The sequence below is a fragment of the Mytilus edulis genome, chromosome 11 (assembly GCF_963676685.1).
Source record: "Mytilus edulis chromosome 11, xbMytEdul2.2, whole genome shotgun sequence".
NCBI classification, from domain to species: Eukaryota; Metazoa; Mollusca; class Bivalvia; order Mytilida; family Mytilidae; genus Mytilus; species Mytilus edulis.
Window position 1 is genome coordinate 51,946,532 of NC_092354.1, and position 22,408 is coordinate 51,968,939.

The following is a 22,408-nucleotide window of genomic DNA, read 5'->3' on the forward strand; positions in this document are numbered from 1 at the left end:
CTTTTAGGATCATTTTCTATGATGTTACCTTAAATCGATCATTTGATCATGATAATTTTATCTTATGTATTGACAATTGTATTAGAAGTAAACACAACCAACCACTGCTATTTTTTAAAAATTGAAACATTTTCAGTAAATTTGATCTCTTTTTGGATAAATTTTCAGATAATACATATATTAATAATTTTCCACGATTAACTGACAATTTTGACTACTTTTAGGGTAATTTTCTATGATGTTACCTTAAATCGATCATTTGACCATGATAATTTTATCTTATGTATTGACAATTGTATTAGAAGTAAACACAACCAACCACTGCTATTTTTTAAAAATTGAAACATTTTCAGTAAATTTGATCAATTTTTGGATAAATATTCAGATGTTACCTATAACAATAAATTTTCACGATTTACTGACAATGTTGACTACTTTTTGGATAATTTTATATGATGTTACCTTAAATCGTTCATTTGATCATGATTATGTTCTCATATGCATTGACAATTGCATTAGAAGTAAACTTGAATCAACCACTGCTATATCTTAAAATCGAAACATTTTCAGTAAATTTGACCTCTTGTTAGATATTCATTCGGATGTTATCTATATTAATAATTTTCCACAATTTACTAACAATTTTGACTACTTCTGGGTAATTTTATATTATGTTAACTTAAATCGGCCATTTGACCATGATAATGTTCTCATATGTATTGACAATTGTATTAGAAGTAATCTTGAACCAACCACTGCCTTTTTTATATATTGCAACAATTTAAATAAATGTTACCACTTTTGAAATATTGAGTTGTTACCTTTATTGATAATTTTTCCACATTCTACTGAAAAATATATCTTTTTAGATAATTTTGTATGATGTTACCTTAAATCGATCATTTGATCATGATAATTTTATCTTATGTATTGACAATTGTATTAGAAGTAAACACAACCAACCACTGCTATTTTTTAAAAATTGAAACATTTTCAGTAAATTTGATCTCTTTTTGGATAAATATTCAGATGTTACCTATAATAATAATTTTTCACAATTTACTGACAATTTTGACTACTTTTTGGATAATTTTATATGATGTTACCTTAAATCGGTCATTTGATCATGATTTTGTTCTCATATGCATTGACAATTGCATTAGAAGTAAACTTGAATCAACCACTGCTATATCTTAAAATCGAAACATTTTCAGTAAATTTGACCTCTTGTTAGATATTCATTCGGATGTTATCTATATTAATAATTTTCCACAGTTTACTAACAATTTTGACTACTTTTTGGGTAATTTTATATGATGTTACCTTAAATCGGTCATTTGACCATGATAATGTTCTCATATGTATTGACAATTGTATTAGAAGTAATCTTGAACCAACCACTGCTTTTTTTTTAGGTATTGCAACAATTTAAATAAATTTTACCACTTTTGAAAGATTCAGTTGTTACCTTTATTGATAATTTTTCCACATTCTACTGAAAAATATATGTTTTTGGATAATTTTGTATGATGTTACCTTAAATCGATCATTTGATCATGATAATTTTATCTTATGTATTGACAATTGTATTAGAAGTAAACACAACCAACCACTGCTATTTTTTAAAATTGAAACATTTTCAGTAAATTTGATCTTTTTTTGGATAAATTTTCAGATAATACATATATTAATAATTTTCCACGATTAACTTACAAATTTAACTACTTTTTGGATGATTTAATATGATTATCATGATAATCTTTTCGAATGTATCAACAAATGTATTAGAAGCAAACTTTAAGCAACCATGCTATATTTAAAAATTGAATAATTTTCAGTAAATTTGACCTCTTTTTGGATATTCATTCAGATGTTACCTATATTAATAATTTTCCGCGATTAACTGACAATTTGGACTACTTTTTGGATAACTTTATATGATGTTAACTTTAATCGGTCATTGACAATTGTATTTGAAGTTAATTTGAACCAACCACTGCTATATTTAAAAATTGAAATATTTTCAGTAAATTTTACCTTTTTTTGGATATACATTCAGATGTTACCTATTATAAAAATTTTCCACGATTTACTGACAATTTTGACTACTTTTTGGATAATTTTATATGGTGTTACCTTTAATCGGTCATTTGATCAGAATAATTTTCTCATTTGTATTGACAATTGTATTAGAAGTAAACACAACGAACCACTGCTGTTTTTAAAAAATTGAAACATTTTCAGTAAATTTGACCACTTTTTTGGATATTTATTCAGATATTACCTATATTAATAATTTTCCACGATTAACTGACAATTTTGACTACTTTTTGGATAATTTTATATGATATTACCTTAAATCGGTCATTTGATCATGATAATGTTCTCATACGTATTAACAATTGTATTAGAATTTAACTTCAATCAACCACTGCTATATCTAAAAATTGAAACATTTTCAGTAAATTTGACCTCTTGTTAGATATTCATTCGGATGTTATCTATATTACTAATTTTCCACAATTTACTAACAATTTTGACTACTTTTGGGGTAATTTCATATGCTGTTACCTTAAATCGGTCATTTCATCATGATAATGTTCTCATATGTATTGACAATTGTATTAGAAGTAAACTTGAATGAACCATTGCTATATCTAAAAATTGAAACCTTTTCAGTAAATTTGATCTCTTTTTAGATATTCATTCGGATGTTATCTATATTAATGATTTTCCACAATTTACTAAAAATTTTGACTACTTTTAGGGTAATTTTCTATGATGTTACCTTAAATCGATCATTTTATCATGATAATTTTATCTTATGTATTGACAATTGTATAAGAAGTAATTACAACCAACCACTGCTATTTTTAAAAATTGAAACATTTTCAGTAAATTTGATCTCCTTTTAGATAAATATTCAGATGTTACCTATAATAATAATTTTTCACAATTTACTGACAATTTTGATAATGTTCTCATATGTATTGACAATTGTATTAGAATTTAACTTGAATCAACCACTGCTAGATCTAAAAATCGAAACATTTTCAGTAAATTTGACCTCTTGTTAGATATTTATTCGGATGTTATCTATATTAATAATTTTCCACAATTTACAAACAATTTTGACTACTTTTTGGGTAATTTTATATTATGTTACCTTAAATCGGCCATTTGACCATGATAATGTTCTCATATGTATTGACAATTGTATTAGAAGTAATCTTGAACCAACCACTGCTTTTTTTTATATATTGCAACAATTTAAATAAATTTTACCACTTTTGAAATATTCAGTTGTTACCTTTATTGATAATTTTTCCAGATTCTACTGAAAAATATATCTTTTTGGATAATTTTGTATGATGTTACCTTAAATCGATCATTTGATCATGATAATTTTATCTTATGTATTGACAATTGTATTCGAAGTAAACACAACCAACCACTGCTATTTTTAAAAATTGAAACATTTTCAGTAAATTTGATCTCTTTTTGGATAAATATTCAGATAATACATATATTAATAATTTTCCACGATTAACTGACAATTTTGACTCCTTTTTGATAATTTTATATGATATTGCCTCAAATCGATCATTTCATCATGATAATCTTTTTGAATGGATCGACAAATGTATTAGACGCAAACTTTAACCAACCACTGCTATATTAAAAAATTGAATTATTTTCAGTAAATTTGACCTCTTTTTGGATATTCATTCAGATGTTACCTATATTAATAATTTTCCGCGATTAACTGACAATTTGGACTACTTTTTGGATAATTTTAGATGATGTTACCATTAATCGGTCATTGACAATTGTATTTGAAGTAAACTTGAACCAACCACTGCTATATTTAAAAATTGAAATATTTTCAGTAAATTTGACCTCTTTTTGGATATTTATTCAGATATTACCTATATTAATAATTTTTCGCGATTTACTGACAATTTGGACTACTTTTTGGATAATTTTATATGGTATTACCTTAAATCGGTCATTTGATCATGATAATTTTCTCATTTGTATTGACAATTGTATTAGAAGTTAACACAACCAACCACTGCTATTTTTAAAAATTGAATCATTTTCGGTAAATTTGAACTTTTTTTGGATAATCAGTCAGATTTTACGTAAATTAATATGTTTCCACGGTTAACTGAAAATGTTTACTCCTTTTTGGAAAGTTTTATATGATGATACCTTAAATCGGCCATTTGATCATGACTATTTTTTCGTATGTTTTGACAATTGTAGTAGAGGAAAACTTAAACCAAACACTGCTTTATTTGAAAATTGAAACATTTTCAGTAAATTTGATCTCTTTTCGGATAAATATTCAGATGTTACCTATAATAATAATTTTTCACAATTTACTGACAATTTTGACTACTTTTTGGATAATTTTATATGATGTTACCTTAAATCGGTCATATGATCATGATAGTGTTCTCATATGCATTGAAAATTGCATTAGAAGTAAACTTGAATCAACCACTGCTATATCTAAAAATCGAAACATTTTCAGTAAATTTGACCTCTTGTTAGATATTTATTCGGATGTTATCTATCTTAATAATTTTCAACAATTTACTAACAATTTTGACTACTTTTTGGGGAATTTTATATTATGTTACCTTAAATCGGCCATTTGACCATGATAATGTTCTCATATGTATTGACCATTGTATTAGAAGTAATCTTGAACCAACCACTGCTTTTTTTTTTTATATAGTGCAACAATTTAAATAAGTGTTACCACTTTTGAAATATTCAGTTGTTACCTTTATTGATAATTTTTCCACATTCTACTGAAAAATATATCTTTTTGGATAATTTTGTATGATGTTAACTTAAATCGATCATTTGATCATGATAATTTTATCTTATGTATTGACAATTGTATTTGAAGTAAACTTGAACCAACCACTGCTATATTTAAAAATTGAAATATTTTCAGAAAATTTGACCTCTTTTTGGATATTCATTCAGATGTTACCTATAATAATAATTTTCCACGATTTACTGACAATTTTGACTACTTTTTCGATAATTTTATATGGTGTAACCTTTAATCGGTCATTTGATCATGATAATTTTCTCATTTGTATTGACAATTGTATTAGAAGTAAACACAACCAACCACTGCTATTTTTAAAAATTGAATCATTTTCGGTAAATTTGACCTTTTTTAGCTCACCTGGCCCAAAGGGCCAAGTGCGCTTTTCTCATCACTTGGCGTGTTGCGTCCGTCGTCGTCGTCCGTCGTCGTTAACTTTTACAAAAATCTTCTCCTCTGAAACTACTGGGCCAAATTAAACCAAACTTGGCCACAATCATCATTGGGGTATCTAGTTTAAAAAATGTGTGGCGTGACCCGCCAAACCAACCAAGAAAGCCGCCATGGCTAAAAATAGAACATAGCGGTAAAATGCAGTTTTTGGCTTATAACTCAAAAACCAAAGCATTTAGAGCAAATCTGACATGGGGTTAAATTGTTTATCAGATCAAAATCTATCTGCCCTGAAATTTTCAGATGAATCGGACAACCTGTTGTAGGGTTGCTGTTCCTGAATCGGAAATTTTGCTGTTTTTGGTTATTACTTTGAATATTATTATAGATAGAGATAAACTGTAAACAGCAATAATGTTCAGCAAAGTAAGATTTACAAATAAGTCAACATGACCAAAATGGTCAGTTGACCCCTTTAGGAGTTATTGCCCTTTAAAGTCAATTTTTTACCATTTTTGGTAAATTTTATATATCTAGCGTGACCCGCCAAACCAACCAAGATGGCCGCCATGGCTAAAAATAGAACATAGGGGTAAAACGCAGTTTTTGGCTTATAACTCAAAAACCAAATCATTTCAAGCAAATCTGACATGGTGTAAAATTGTTTATCAGGTCAAGATCTATCTGCCCTGAAATTTTCCGATGAATCAGACAACCCGTTGTTGGGTTGCTGCCCCTGAATTGGTAATTTTAAGGAAATTTTGCTGTTTTTGGTTATTATCTTGAATATTATTATAGATAGAGATAAACTGTAAACAGCAATAATGTTAAGCAAAGTAAGATCTACAAATGAATCAACATGACCGAAATGGTCAATTCAACCCCTAAGGAGTTATTATCCTTTTAAGTCAATTTTTAACAATTTTCATAAAATTTGTAAATTTTTACTAACATTGTCCACTGAAACTACTGGGCCAAGTTAATTATAGATAGAGATAATTGTAAGCAGCAAGAATGTTCAGTAAAGTAAGATGTACAAACACATCACCATCACCAAAACACAATTTTGTCATGAATCCATCTGCTTCCTTTGTTTAATATTCACATAGACCAAGGTGAGCGACACAGGCTCTTTAGAGCTCTAGTTTGGATATTCAGTCAGATTTTACGTAAATTGATATGTTTCCACGGTTTACTGAAAATGTTTACTCCTTTTTGGAAAGTTTTATATTATGTTACCTTAACTCTTTACCGTTCCTATGACCCGAATTCGGGTCATAAGCACTTTTCTGCGTAAAATTTAGATTAAAACCTTAAGTTCTCTGTCATTTGACTATCAACAGATTTCACCAAGGGCTTAAATGAAACCTGTGAGTTTCAGCTACACATTAAAACGCCAGTTGTGTATTTTGGGGTTGATCTTTATGGTAAAATAAAGCAATTAAACTATCGTCGTTTTTTTAAAAATCTGCTAAAATTTTGTAGAAAAAACTTTAGGATTGTGTAAATCTTGAATTATCAAAACATTTCGTTTGGTTTCTATAAACCGCAAAAATCGGTTCTTAATGGATTGTTTTCTTTCAGTTATGTTTTGAGCTTATAAAATGAAGGTTCAATAAGTTTTCTTATGATTAATTTCTACGAAAAACGGATACAAACAGTTAACATTGTCAATATGTCAGTAATTTTCAGCAACTATTTCTTAGAATTTTTGCCAATACCACTTAAAACGTGCATATTATTGTTCCAGAGGCCAAATAGTATAAATAAAATGCATTTCTTACTACTTGTGTTACTTGGTTTTGACATTAAATCATAAGTACCCCCCCCCTTTTCCACCCTCTTCCCTATTTTCCCCGGGTTTACACACCATTCCGCATTGTGTGTTGTTTTAAAATTGTAAAAAAATGCAGTTTTGACGTCTTTCTTAGTATCTTATTATAATCTAATATTTGTATGTTAATGGTCAACTTATCAATAAATATTATAAATAACATTGAAAATAAGTTTGAATTTAATCGAATTTAACTGTCTGCCTCCGTAGCTGAGGGGATGCATCTAAAGCTATTAATCAAGCGATCTAGGTTCGCATCCCGCAATGGTGAATGTACGGTTAAAAAAAACCAACACAAATATTAAATATCCTGACTTGACTTTAATTTAATTCTAATTTCAAATTAAAAATGCATTTTTCCTTGTGACAAAGTAAATTGTCTGTTTTTTTAGCTACAGTCGTTTATAGAATAATAGACATACATATTAAGATAATCTATTACAAATCGGTAACTAAGGGATGCTGAGGCTGCCAGATTTTTTGGTTTTCTGTCCTATAAATGATTGTGGGGATAAAAGTGTGGATGCACTTCAGTTGCACAGTTGAGTTACGTTTTTTACCCCAAAAGCTCGAAAATAGCAATTTTGACCCAAATCACCACATAGCATGTTTGGCTATAAAATTGCTGTTTCTCACATACATAGACCATTGAGGGTTCTTTTTCGTGGAGATGTTATTCCTAACATTGTATTTGAATGCTCTGTTGATACTATTTCCATAAATAAACTAGAAAAAAGGACATTTTGAATCGAAATTTGACAATTTTCCGATTTTTTGGTTGTTGTCACGTGACATTGGACTGATTATCACGTGATCAAACATGACAAAAAAAAAATACAAACCTTTCATTAATAATACTGAAAAACTATTTTCTATAAAAAGTCTTAGTTGATAAGTCAACTAACAGTAACAAGAAAGTTATGAATGATTGAAATTTGATCGTTCCTCTGCGGCAAAAATAGTGCAATTTTTGCCGAATGGTAAAGAGTTAAATCGGCCATTTGATCATGACAATTTTTTCGTATGTATTGACAATTGTATTAGAAGTAAACTTGAATCAACCACTGCTATATCTAAAAATTGAAACATTTTCAGTAAATTATACCTCTTGTTAGATATTCATTCGGATGTTATCTATATTAATAATTTTCCACAATTTACTAACAATTTTGACTACTTTTTGGATAATTTTATATGATGTTACCTTAAATCGGTCATTTGATCATGATAATGTTCTCATATGTTTTGACAATTGTATTAAAAGTAAAATTGAATCAACCACTGCTATATCTAAAAATTGAAACATTTTCAGTAAATTTGACCTCTTGTTAGATATTCGTTCGGATGTTATCTATATTAATAATTTTCCACAATTTACTTACAATTTTGACTACTTTTTGGATAATTTTATATGATGTTACCTTAAATCAATCATTTGATCATGATAATTTTATCTTATGTATTGACAATTGTATTAGAAGTAAATACAACCAACCACTGCTATTTTTAAAATTGAAACATTTTCAGTAAATTTGATCTCTTTTTGGATAAATATTTAGATGTTACTTATAATAATATTTTTTCACGATTTACTGACAATTTTGACTACTTTTTGGATAATTTTATATGATGTTACCTTAAATCGGTCATATGATCATGATAGTGTTCTCATATGCATTGAAAATTGCATTAGAAGTAAACTTGAATCAACCACTGCTATTTCTAAAAATCGAAACATTTTCAGTAAATTTGACCTCTTGTTAGATATTTATTCGGATGGTATCTATATTAATAATTTTCCACAATTTACTAACAATTTTGACTACTTTTTGGGTAATTTTATATGATGTTACCTTAAATCGGCCATTTGACCATGATAATGTTCTCATATGTATTGACAATTGTATTAGAAGTAATCTTGAACCAACCACTGCTTTTTTTTTATATATTGCAACAATTTAAATAAATTTTACCACTTTTGAAATATTCAGTTGTTACCTTTATTGATAAATTTTCCACATTCTACTGAAAAATATATCTTTTTGGATAATTTTGTATGATGTTACCTTAAATCGATCATTTGATCATGATAATTTTATCTTATGTATTGACAATTGTATTAGAAGTAAACACAACCAACCACTGCTATTTTTTAAAATTGAAACATTTTCAGTAAATTTGATCTCTTTTTGGATATTCATTCAGATGTTACATATATTAATAATTTTCCACGATTAACTGACAATTTTGACTACTTTTTGGATAATTTTATATGATGTTACCTTAAAACGGGACATTTTTTCGAATGTATCGACAATCGTATTAGAAGTAAACTTAAACCAACCACTGCTATATTTGAAAATTGAAACATTTTCAGTAAATTTGACCTCTTTTTGGGTATTCATTCAGATGTTACCTATATTTATAATTTTCCACGATTTACTGACAATTTTGACTACTTTTTGGATAATTTTATATGATAAAAACGGTCATTGATTGTCAAAAAAAAATCAAATCTACAGTAAAATGTAGAAAAATCATTATTAAAACCGTTGGCAGGATTGGTGTTACATTCTATACAACTATCTGTAGAATATGGTCGATATACTATAATTTTTTATTGAATTATCAAAAAAGGGTAAAATTCACTAGAAAAATATCATATTTTTAATAAAAATTAATTTGGTTAAAGTTAACTCCAGTTACAATTGTCAATACATATTAAAAAACTGTTTTGATCAAATATCAGATTTAAGGGAAACATCAATTACAATTATGAAGAAAAAAAAATTACAGTGAAATGTAGAGAAATAATTATTAACACTGTTGGAAGGTTTGATGTTACATCCTTTACAACTATCCTGATAATGTGGTCGATTCAAGGTACCATCAGAATGAATTATCAAAAAGGGGTTAAATTTACTAAAAAAATATAATATTTTCAATAACAATTAATTTGGTTGAAGTTTACTTCAGATACAATTGTCAATACATATTAGAAAATTGTCTTGATCAAATGACCGATTTAAGGTAAAATCAAAAACAATTATTAAAAAAAAAAATCAAATTCATGGTAAAATGTAGAAAAATCATTATTTAAACCGTTGGCAGGATTGGTGTTACATTCTATACAACTATCTGTAGAATATGGTCGATATACTGTAATTTTTTTATTGAATTATCAAAAAAGGGTAAAATTTACTAGAAAAATATCATATTTTTAATAAAAAATAATTTGGTTCAAGTTTACTTTAGTAACAATTGTCAATACATATTGAAAAACTGTCTTGATCAAATGACAGATTTAAGGAAACATCTAATATAATTATCAAAAAAAAAAATCAAATTTACAGTAAAATGTAGAGAAATCATTATTAAAACCGTTGGCAGGTTTGGTGTTACATTTTATACAACTATCCTGATAATGTGGTCGATTCAAGGTACCATCAGAATAAATTATCAAAAAGGGGTTAAATTTACTAAAAAAAAATATATTTTTAATAACAATTAATTTGGTTCAAGTTTACCTCAGATTTATTGTCCATACATAATAGAAATTTGTCTTGATCAAATGACCGATTTAAGGGAAAATCAAATACAATTATTAAAAAAAAATCAAATGTATGGTAAAATGTAGAAAAATCATTAAAACCGTTGGCAGTTTTGGTGTTACATTCTATACAACTATCTGTAAAATATGGTCGATATACTGTAATATCTTATTGAATTATTAAAAATGGGTAAAATGTTGTAAAAAATAATTTTTTTATAGAAATTAAGTTGGTTTAAGTTCACTTCAAATACAATTGTCCAGACATAATAGAAAATTGTCTTGATCAAATGACCGATTTAATGTAAAATTAAAAACAATTATTAAAAAAAAATCAAATTCATGGTAAAATGTAGAAAAAAATCATTATTAAAACCGTTGGCAGGATTGGTGTTATATTCTATACAATTATCTGTAGAATATGGTCGATATAATGTAATATTTTATTGAATTATCAAAAAAGGGTAAAATTTACTAAAAAAATATTAAATTTTTAATAAAAACTAATTTGGTTCAAGTTAACTTCAGATACAATTGTCAATACATATTAGAAAACTGTCTTTATCAAATGACAGATTTAATGAAACATCTAATACAATTATCAAAAAAAATCTAATTTACAGTAAAATGAAGAGAAATCATAATTTAAACCGTTGGCAGGTTTGTTACATTCTATACAACTATCCTGATAATGTGGTCGATTCAAGGTACCATCAGAAGAAATTATCAAAAAGGGGTTAAATTTACTAAAAAAAATATAATATTTTTAATAACAATTAATTTGGTTCAAGTTTGTTTCAGATACAATTGTCAATGCATATTAAGAAATTGTCTTGATCAAATGACCGATTTAACGTAAAATCAAAAACAATTATTAAAAAAAAATCAAATTCATGGTAAAATGTAGAAAAAAATCATTATTAAAACCGTTGGCAGGATTGGTGTTACATTCTATTCAACTATCTGTAGAATATGGTCGATATAATGTCATATTTTATTGAAATATCAAAAAAGGGTAAAATTTACTAGAAAAATATCATATTTTTAATAAAAAATAATTTGGTTCAAGTTTACTTTAGTAACAATTGTCAATAATTTGATTAATTTTACTTCTGATAGAATTGTCAATACATATTTGAAAACTGTCTTGATCAAATGACAGATTTAAGGAAACATCTCATACAATTATTTAAAAAACAAAATATTGTCGATATACTGTTATATCTTATTGAATTATCAATTATCAAAAAAATTGTCAAATTACCAGTAAAATGTAGAAAAATCAATATTAAAACCGTTGGCAGGTTTGGTGTTACATTCCATACAACTATCTGTAGAATATGGTCGATATACTGTTATATCTTATAGAATTATCAAAAAGGGGTTAAATTTACTAAAAAAATATAATATTTTTAATAAAATTAATTTCGTTCAAGATTATTTTAGATACAATTGTCAATACATATTAGCAAATTATCTTGATCAAATGACCGATTTAAGGAACATCTAATACAATTATAACTAGAGGCTCTAAAGAGCCTGTGTCGCTCACCTTGGTCTTTGTGAATATTAAACAATGGACACAGATGGATTCATGACAAAATTGTGTTTTGGTGATGGTGATGTGTTTGTAGATCTTACTTTACTAAACATTCTTGCTGCTTACAATTATCTCTATCTATAACAGTACTTTCTGTGGAAAATGTTATTGAAAATCTTCAAATTTTAACAAAATTGTTAAAAATTGACTATGAAGGGCAATAACTCCTTAGGGGGTCAATTGACTATTTTGGTCATAGTGACTTATTTTTAGTTCTTACTTTGCTGTACATTATTGCTGTTAACAGTTTATCTCTATCTATAATAATATTCAAGATAACAAAAAAAACCAGCAAAATTTCCTCAAAATTACCAATTCAGGGGCAGCAACCTAACAACCGATTATCCGATTCATCTGAAAATTCCAGGGCAGATAGATCGTGACCTGATCAACAATTTTACTTCCTGTCAGATTTGCTCTTAATGCTTTGGTTTTTGAGTTATAAGCCAAAAACTGCATTTTACCCCCATGTTCTATTTTTAGCCATGGCGGCCATCTTGGTTTGTTGGCCGAGTTACTGGACACATTTTTTTAACTAGATACCCCAATTATGGCTAAGTTTGGTTAAATTTGGCCCAGTAGTTTCAGAGGAGAAGATTTTTCTAAAAGATTACTAAGATTTACGAAAAATGGTTAAAAATTGACTATAAAGGGCAATAACTCCTAAAGTGGTCAATTGACCATTTTGGTCATGTTGACTTATTTGTAGATCTTACTTTGCTGAACATTATTGCTGTTTACAGTTTATCTCTATCTATAATAATATTCAAGATAATAACCAAAAACAGCAAAATTTCCTTAAAATTACCATTTCAGGGGCAGTAACCCAACAACAGAATGTCCGATTCATCTGAAAATTTCAGGGCAGATAGATCTTGACCTGCTTAACAATTTTACCCCATGTCAGATTTGCTCTAAATGCTTTGGTTTTTGAGTTACAAGCCAAAAAATGCATTAAACAATTTTACCCTGTCAGATTTGCTCTAAATGCTTTGGTTTTTGAGTAATAAGCCAAAAACTGCATTTTACCCCTATGTTCTATTTTTATCCATGGCGGCCATCTTGGTTGGTTGGCCGGGTCACGCCACACATTTTTTTAACTACATACCCCAATGATGATTGTGGCCAAGTTTGGATTAATTTGTCCCAGTAGTTTCAGAGGAGAAGATTTTTGTAAAAGATACCTAAGATTTACGAAAAATGGTTAAAAATGGACTAAAAAGGGCAATAACTCCTAAAGGGGTCAACTGACCATTTCGGTCATGTTGACTTATTTGTAAATCTTACTTTGCTGAACATTATTGCTGTTTACAGTTTATCTCTATCTATAATAATATTCAAGATAATAACCAAAAACAGCAAAATTTCCTTAAAATTATCAATTCAGGGGCAGCAACCCAACAACGGGTTGTCCGATTCATCTGAAAATTTCAGGGCAGATAGATCTTGACCTGCTTAACAATTTTACCCCATGTCAGATTTGCTCTAAATGCTTTGGTTTTTGAGTTACAAGCCAAAAAATGCATTTTACCCCTATGTTCTATTTTTAGCCATGGCGGCCATCTTGGTTGGTTGGCCGGGTCACGCCACACATTTTTTAAACTACATACCCCAATGATGATTGTGGCCAAGTTTGGTTTAATTTGGCCCAGTAGTTTCAGAGGAGAAGATTTTTGTAAAAGTTAACGACGACGGACGACGACGACGGACGACGACGGACGCCGGACGCCGGACGCAAAGTGATGGGAAAAGCTCACTTGGCCCTTCGGGCCAGGTGAGCTAAAAAAACATCAAATTTACAGTAAAATGTAGAAAAATCATTATTAAAACCGTTGGCAGGATTGGTGTTACATTCTATACAACTATTTGTAAAATATGGTCGATATACTGTAATATCTTATTGAGTTATAAAAAATGGGTAAAATTTTGTAAAAAATATATTTTTTTATAGAAATTAAGCTGGTTTAAGTTTTCTTCAAATACAATTGTCCAGACATAATAGAAAATTATCTTGATTAAATGACTGATTAAAGGTAATATCTAATTCAATAATCAAAAAATTGTCAAATTACCAATTAAATGTAGAAAAATCGTTATTAAAACCGTTGGCAGGTATGGTGTTACATTCTATACAACTATCCTGATAATGTGGTCGATTCAAGGTACCATCAGAATGAATAATCAAAAAGGGGTTAAATTTACTAAAAAAATATAATATTTTTTAATAACAATTAATTTGGTTCAAGTTTACTTCAGATACAATTGTCAATACATATTAGAAAATTGTCTTGATCAAAAGACCGATTTAAGGTAAAATCAAAAACAATTATTAAAAAAAAACCAAATTTATGGTAAAGCGTAGAAAAATCAATATTAAAACCGTTGGCAGGTTTGGTGTTACATTATATTAAACTATCTATAAAATATGGTCGATATACTGTATCATTCAATAATTAATATAATTTAATAGAAAAGTTACATAGAGCTCAATTTGAATAAAAAAGCATATCCACCGGCGAAAAAGGATATTCACCGCGGGAAATTGTGCAAGCGGTTTATTTTTAGATTTCGGGAATTTCCCCAATTATATTATCCAATGAAAATTAATCTGCTATTTCTCACGAGATCTTGTTGTCTGTTTACATCAACAACAAAATGGCAGATGTTCACGACGAATCAACTCAAAATGTAAAGAAACCACGGTTTGCAAGTATAAAGGACGACAAATATCAACAAATTTTAAGGGAAAAGGATTCAATCAACACCCAAAAAGCAACCAAAAGAGCAATAAAGCTATTCATAAATTATTTAGAGGAAAAAGACATACCGACTGACATTGAAAACTATCCCGTCAATGAACTTGACAGAGTTCTTTCCAAATTTTATGCAGAAGCACGGAATAAAAATGGGGAACTTTACAAAACCACAACATTAAAGAACACCAGATACGGGATAAACAGGTATTTAACTGAAAAAAGAGATATTGACATTAAGACAGACCCAGACTTTATGAAATCAAACAAAATGTTCAAGGCTATGTCGGTTCAACTAACACGTAATGGATTAGGAGGGATTGAGCATTATCCACCCATTGAAGAGGACCATATTAAGACAATTTATAGTTCTCTAACACAAATGGATCCAGTGTCTCTTCAACAAAAGGTTTACATAGATTTAATGTTGTACTTTGGTCGACGAGGACGGGAAAATCTCCAGGATTTAAAAGTAAAGGACTTTGAATTTTCTAAACAAGGTGGTGGTGACAAAGAACATAGATATATAAGAATACAACGGGAAGAACTAACAAAAAATCACAAGGAAGATACAAATACTGCAGTTGGAAAAATGTACGAGGTGAAAGGTAGGTACACAATAATTTTGATATTTAGGTACATTTGTAATCACTCTGAAGCAATCACTCAGTGTATAAATACTAAAAAAGTTTTTAAAAAAATACACCAAGGGATTGATTAAAACATTATGGCAAAAGATTAAAGTAATAAGGCCGTCCATAAAAAAAAACAAAAGTAAATAAGGCGGTCCATAAAACTAAACAAAAATAAATATTGATCAATTTGAACTCAGGTACTGTGCTCCAGTTTATGGTGATACATTTGTACATGTACATGGACACGTTCATATAAACAAATACAAATTCAATATGGTAGTAATGAAAACACATTCAAAATGATATTGATAACATCAAAACATGAGCAAAGATTTCTGTTATCATAATTTGATTTATTTCATTGTGGCTTGAAGGTACACACTACATAGAGTAATACATGTATTTAAATATGAAAAAGGAAGATGTGGTATAATAGCCAATGAGATAACTCTTCAAGCATTTAACTGTAATTTTGATTCCTTATTGACCAGTTTACTGTATTTTTCAGATGATGCTAAGTGTCCAGTAAAGAACTTCATCAAGTACACAACCAAACTCAACACAAACTGTGAATATTTCTTTCAAAGGCCAAAAAGCACTATAAATGATGACTCTGTTTGGTATGATGCATCACTATTAGGACATAACACCCTAGGTGCTATAATGCCGGCAATATGTGAAAAGGCCGGTCTCGGGAAAAGATATACTAACCATTCACTTCGTGCAACAACTGATCATGTGTTGGATGAGGCTGATTTTTCTGGAAGGCATATTATGTCAGTAACGGGTCACAAAAGTGAAAATTCTTTAAAACCATATACCGGGTTTACATCAGACCGTGCACTACATAATATGTCAAACGTAATTAGTGAAAGTCTTCGGACAGATGCTACATCTACAACTTCTACTGCTGCAGTTCCTGATCGTAATGTTGAAGATATGTTCCAAATTGAAAATGACAGTGATATTTTTGACTTCATGCTTTTGTCCGATTCGCAAATGAATAATTTATGCCAAGACATTACTAGTACTTACTCTTTGCATGGACCGGTGGCTGCTTGTGAACAGCAACAAGTAAATGTTAACAAAACAGCAACATATTCAAGCTATCCATGTATAAACAATTTTTGAAATGGATATCCAAATTATCCTGTCATTACAAACAATTATGGGAATATCAATATCACCTACAATAAAATTCCAAAGTAAATTGTCTATAGACATTTTTATTGTTACATTGTGTAAAAGAACCTGTGATTACTTCAAAAATCAGCTTAATACCTGTTTTCAAGTCTGTTCTCTAATTTTTGCAAAATTAAATTTGCGTTGATTATTATTCTTACAAAAAAAAGGATATTTCAGGGAGATAACTTAACAATAACTATGAATAAATCATACAAATATCCAATAAATTGCAAAAAAAAAAACAAACAAGTTACCATGCACATACATTTACATGTATATTGAGGAATATCAAGGACAATACACTCTTTATTTTCTGTATTATTGAATAAAACAATCATTGTCTTTTGTTTCGGTAAATGTGTGGTTTTATTGACTTTTGAAAAACTGATATTCACTGCGGCCGTTGGCCTCAGTGAATATCAAATTTTTCAAAAGTCAATAAAACCACACATTTACCTCACCAAAAGACAATAATTGTATAATATCTTCTTGAATTATCAAAAATGGGTAAAATTTTGTAAAAAATATATTTTTTATAGAAATTAATTTGGTTTAAGCTTACTTCAGATACAATTGTCCAAACATAATAGAAAATTATCTTGATCAAATGACCGATTTAAGGTAATATCTAATTCAATTATCAAAAAATTGTCAAATTACCAGTAAAATGAGAAAAATCATTATTAAAACCGTTGGCAGGTTTGGTGTTACATTCTATACAACTATCTGTAGAATATGGTCGATATACTGTTTAGCAGGTAGTGTTTTTGAATAATTGTAGTGGTTGGGATGAGTGGGTCACCATTTCAAGCTCTATTTTATATTGCATAATACAATCTAGAAATTTAGATGAAGGTGAAGTTTTCAACTTGACTGTTTATATCACAAGTGTCTGAAACTAATTAGATGTCAGAATCTTTTGATGTTTGTTAATGTTTCCAATAGTGTGGTCAAATCAATTTTCCCATGCAATCTTACCAGCTATTTATTTATTTGCTGTTTGTGCTGTTTGAACCTATTATTTTGACATTTTCACCTAATTAACATTAACAATATATTATAATGACCCATTATATTACTACAAATGAATCATAAAAAGAAATTATGATGTCTTTAGAAGAAATGGAAATGTATCTTTCATTTGTTAAATACCTGTATATGGTTTATCTTATTTTCATAAAAAAACATTTATATGCTTCTATGATAGATATACATTTTAGATAAGTAAAAATATGATATGGGAAGGGTTCGGTACGTGCTGGATTAAAATTCTTATGAAAATAATGCTGTACGTCATATATAATTATATAAACAGTAGTCCAAAAAATTATGACATCTTGGAAGGCTATTTTAAATTTTGCTTTGACGCCTTCCGTCAACGAAAGACGTAAAAGAAAAAAAATACAATAGCCTTTCAAGACGTCATAGTTATAAGGACGATAATATACACGGGTAAATCTTGTAATTCTAATCAGTAATATGTTAGTCTAAGGACTAAGCTTCTCTTGGTTACGACTGCATATTGTATAAGCATGTATTACTGAGTAAATCCTGGAATTTCAGAAAATTTGGCAATGGTGAAAATATTTCCGTGGAATTTTAATTTTACAACTGATGTCATCCATAAAGGGGGGCTTATTTCTGGAATAGCATTGTTTTCTCAATAACAATTCAATCATTAATCTGTCAATTATCAATCACTAATCCATCAGTAATCGGTCTTAAATCGATCAGTAATCTAATCGATCATACTCCTGACAGAGTTTGATCGATTACTGATCGATGACTTCAAGTCATCAATCGAGTACTGATCAAATATGATTGATTAGTGTTCGATTACCGATCTGATCGATTAGTTAAAGTCTGGATTAAAATTCGAAAATACACACAATAGCGATCAATATATTATGTGTGTTTATTTTAAACTCGATCGTTTAAAAAAACATATATGATCTATAAATATAGGATATGGTATGAGTGCCAATGTGACACCTGTCATCCAAGTCATAACTTGTAAAAAGTATTGGTTCATATATATTCCGAAGCTGTCAAGACAAGAAAATTATAGTTCAAACTACGGCCTTCATCACATATTAATAGTTCAATTCAAAAAGCAAATGGTTTCAAAACTATTTGAAGATGAGTGGCTAAGGCAACTGAAGAAAGAGTTCATTGGTGAAGAAGGAGTTGATGCTGGAGGACCATGTCGTGAATTTTTTTCTCTTCTTTTTAGAAACACTCTCGTTTTTGAAAATGGAGGATTATCACTTAATTCAGAACTGTTGAAATTTTTTTTACATGTATATAGGCAGAATGTCTTCCTTAACTATTATAAATGGACATCTAGGTCCGAAATGCATGAACAATCACCTGATTAACTACATATTAGAAGGCATACAGCCTGAATGCACACTAACTCAACTTGAGATGATTAGTAGAGATGACGTTATTGAAGCTATCAAAGAGGTAAGACAAAAAATCAGTTTCTGATATGATTTTTTACATTTACTGAATGCAATAGATCTTTATAGATTAGCATGTACCAGTTGGAATTTAAATCAAAGGTTAAATTGAGAACATCAAAATAACTTGACCTTGACTTAAATTTGAATACTGGTACAAATAAGAAGGACCCTGGGCTTATCAATTTTTTTTTTTTTTTTTTTTTTTTTTTTAAATTGATACTTGTTTAATGTGCACTGTATTATCCGAAAAAAATAGTATACATGTAATAATACTTATATTCTTTTATATGACAATGAGTGAAAAAGGAATATCTTTATAGAATGTACTACTAGTGGTAAATTATATAACATTATAAAAACATAAACGAGTGCACCTTTAAACTAGATTCACATAACATTTTAACATAATCGAGTGCATCTTTAAACCATGGATTACCGTAATCAAAATAAATTAAAGAGATATAAAAAAAAACAGACAACATGACTGCTATCTCCTGCAAGGTATGAACTTATAGTATGAAATTAATTAATGTGTTTATTTTCTCTTTGTCTAATGTATTAATCGATAAGTAACAGGGTACAGATTTCAGATGTGTTATCATGTATGATTTCCAAAGATTTAAAATATAAGTAGAGGACATTTTTATCCCATCATATTTAATTTTGTTTCTTATTTTCCACATGGACCATTTTGTCAAAATAAAAAACAGATTTACAAGTAAATTTTGGTTCGAGTTACCACTGCTATCTCCCAAAAGCATAAACTGTTTTAAATTATCATCATCTAATTGAATATTCCATAATGTAAAAATATCTTTGATTTTACTAATGATTAATTTTGTTGTATTGCAATCGAAAAATAAATGTTGCAGATTTTCGTGTATTATTTGCAGTTTGGCAAATATGACATTTTCCGTTTGACAATTGCATTTTTTTAAGTCTACTTTCCGTATATATGATATTGTGAATGCATTTCCATTGAAATTCTTTCATTTTATTGGTGATTTTAACTTTTTTCAAATTGCCCCATACTATTTTCCAATTAATTTCGTGGCCATAAAATTCTTGCCATTTGACATTGACATTTGACATTTTGGATATATATTCTCGATATCACAAACTAGTCAAAACATTTACTAAATTTTATCATCGGTATAAAGACATCATTCGTAAATAAAGCTCAACATGCAGACTTCTTATACGTTCAGGTATTTCACATCCAATTTTTTTTCTTTTTAAAAGATTTTATTTTCCAAGAACCGAACATCTAAAACTGGCAAGTGACATTGTTATTTATGAAGATAAAAATATGGCGGGTGTTTTCCCCTTCAGAAAAACTGCCACATTTGCTTTCTATTGGCACAATAAATACAATAGGTAGGTCTAGCCACAAGACAGGCCATCTGGTATGATGTTCGGGGAAATTTGGACTGCCACATGAAAATGAGGATATATTGGATAGGGACAGAAATTTTGCCTTGTAGCAGGCCACCTACGGGCCCCTCAAAGAGTTATTGCAAGGGTTTTTAACGTACAAAGAGCGTGGCACTCTCTTTACACGAGACATCGGATTTAACGTCCCCCTTCTGACCGGACGTGACTGGGAACTTGATACATCTCGCACAGCTAAATGGAAGCCCCACTTCGGCAAGCGTTTTAATGCCGGTCGGGAGAAGACCAAGTGACCATATTTCTGTTGCCCAGTCAACCTTGGGGGTCAAAATCAAAGAAATAGTGTTTAAAGAAGGGCCATTTATATATGTTACAAACAGTCAATGAAATAATAGAATATCAAACAGAAATAGCAAACAAACAGCCTGACTGAAATGATAATGGCGATCTAGACGCGGGATTTTCGGTTTAATTGAGTGGGTATTGAAAATTTACTGATATTTTTTTTTAAAATAATTTCAGATTTCGGAAAAGGAAATACTCAACAATCAATGCCAGTACCAGAAGATCATTTGTATCTCAATTATAGATATAGATAAACTTTAAACAGCAATAAGGTTCAGCAAACTAGGATCTAAAACTAAGTCAACATGACAAAAACGGTCAGTTGACCCCTTAAAAGAGTGATTGTCCTTTAAAGGCAATTTTTAACTTTTTCCAATAATTTGGTTAACTTTCGTATTTTTTTTTACATATCATTTTCCTTTGTATCTAAAGGGCCAAGTTAAATGTAGATAGAGAAAATTGTAAGAAGCAAGAATGTTCAGTAAAGTAAGATCTACAAACACATCACCAACACATAATTTTGTCATAAATCCATCTGTGTCCTTTGATTTTGTCCTGGTATTATTTTGGAATTCCACTACTTTACTAGTTTTTGACTTGACAATGAAGCCTAATGCCTTAATTGTTGGATCTAGTTATATTTCACGACTGAAGCAAGCTTTTAATGGTGAATTGAGAAGTGATTTTAATCTAATGCAGTGTTTAGTTTGTTGTTTTGGTAAACGAGGAGGCACTTTGAATGAAATGGCTATTCATCCATTTATCTATTTAAAGACGTGTATTACCAATTTACGCCCCAGTATTATAATAATAAACTTGGTGGTCTGGTGGAAACGATATTTGCACGCAAGAGTCTTTCGCATGTAAAGTTGTTGACTAGATGAATGGCCTTGGTCTCCAATTTAATTAATTAGTACAGCCATTGAAGCTCTTTTTTAAGTTATCAATAAGCAAACTTCACCAGACTGTATGGTTATGAAAATGGTGCGATTCTTGGTTTTGAAATGCTTACAACAAACATTCTTTTTAGGCATAACACATTGATGGGAATAAGAACATTCAGGCCAATTACCTTCCTCGTTTACAGGAAGACTATTTCTTAAATTCTGCTCCGACTGCTCAACGCATGCCAACGTCAGTACCAGTTCCTCCCACAAAACTGCTGGAGTACATTAATATTTTTCAACAAGCAGCTTTAGCAACATCAACTTAAGCCACCTACAAACGGACATGGTAACAGTTATAACGTTTCCTTTTAGAAATGAAATTATCAATTCATTTCCCATTATATGTGGCTCCTATATCATTATGAATTGCATATATGTTGATCAAATCATTTGCCCCATCAACAATATCAACATATCTCTCAGCAAAAGTAATTTGATTTTTTTTTGAATTAATAAG

General features: G+C 29.2%; 1 protein-coding gene across 1 annotated transcript; it reads left to right on the top strand.

Moving 5' to 3' along the window:
* The first annotated feature begins 14,874 nt into the window (after positions 1–14,874).
* LOC139495792 (uncharacterized) lies at positions 14,875–16,797 on the top strand. The gene is made up of 2 exons (XM_071284165.1): positions 14,875–15,590; positions 16,126–16,797. Exons 1-2 carry the CDS (start codon positions 14,885–14,887, stop codon positions 16,746–16,748), a joined length of 1,329 nt encoding a protein of 442 aa, XP_071140266.1. The 5' UTR covers positions 14,875–14,884; the 3' UTR covers positions 16,749–16,797.
* Positions 16,798–22,408: the final 5,611 nt, after the last annotated feature.

What these genes read in the sequence shown, in the direction of transcription:
- LOC139495792 (XM_071284165.1), top strand. Translation starts at nt 14,885, where the DNA reads ATGGCAGATGTTCACGACGAATCAACTCAAAATGTAAAGAAACCACGG. An exon ending in AAAAATGTACGAGGTGAAAG is followed by an intron (nt 15,591 to 16,125) that starts GTAGGTACACAA and finishes TGTATTTTTCAG; the next exon opens with ATGATGCTAAGTGTCCAGTA.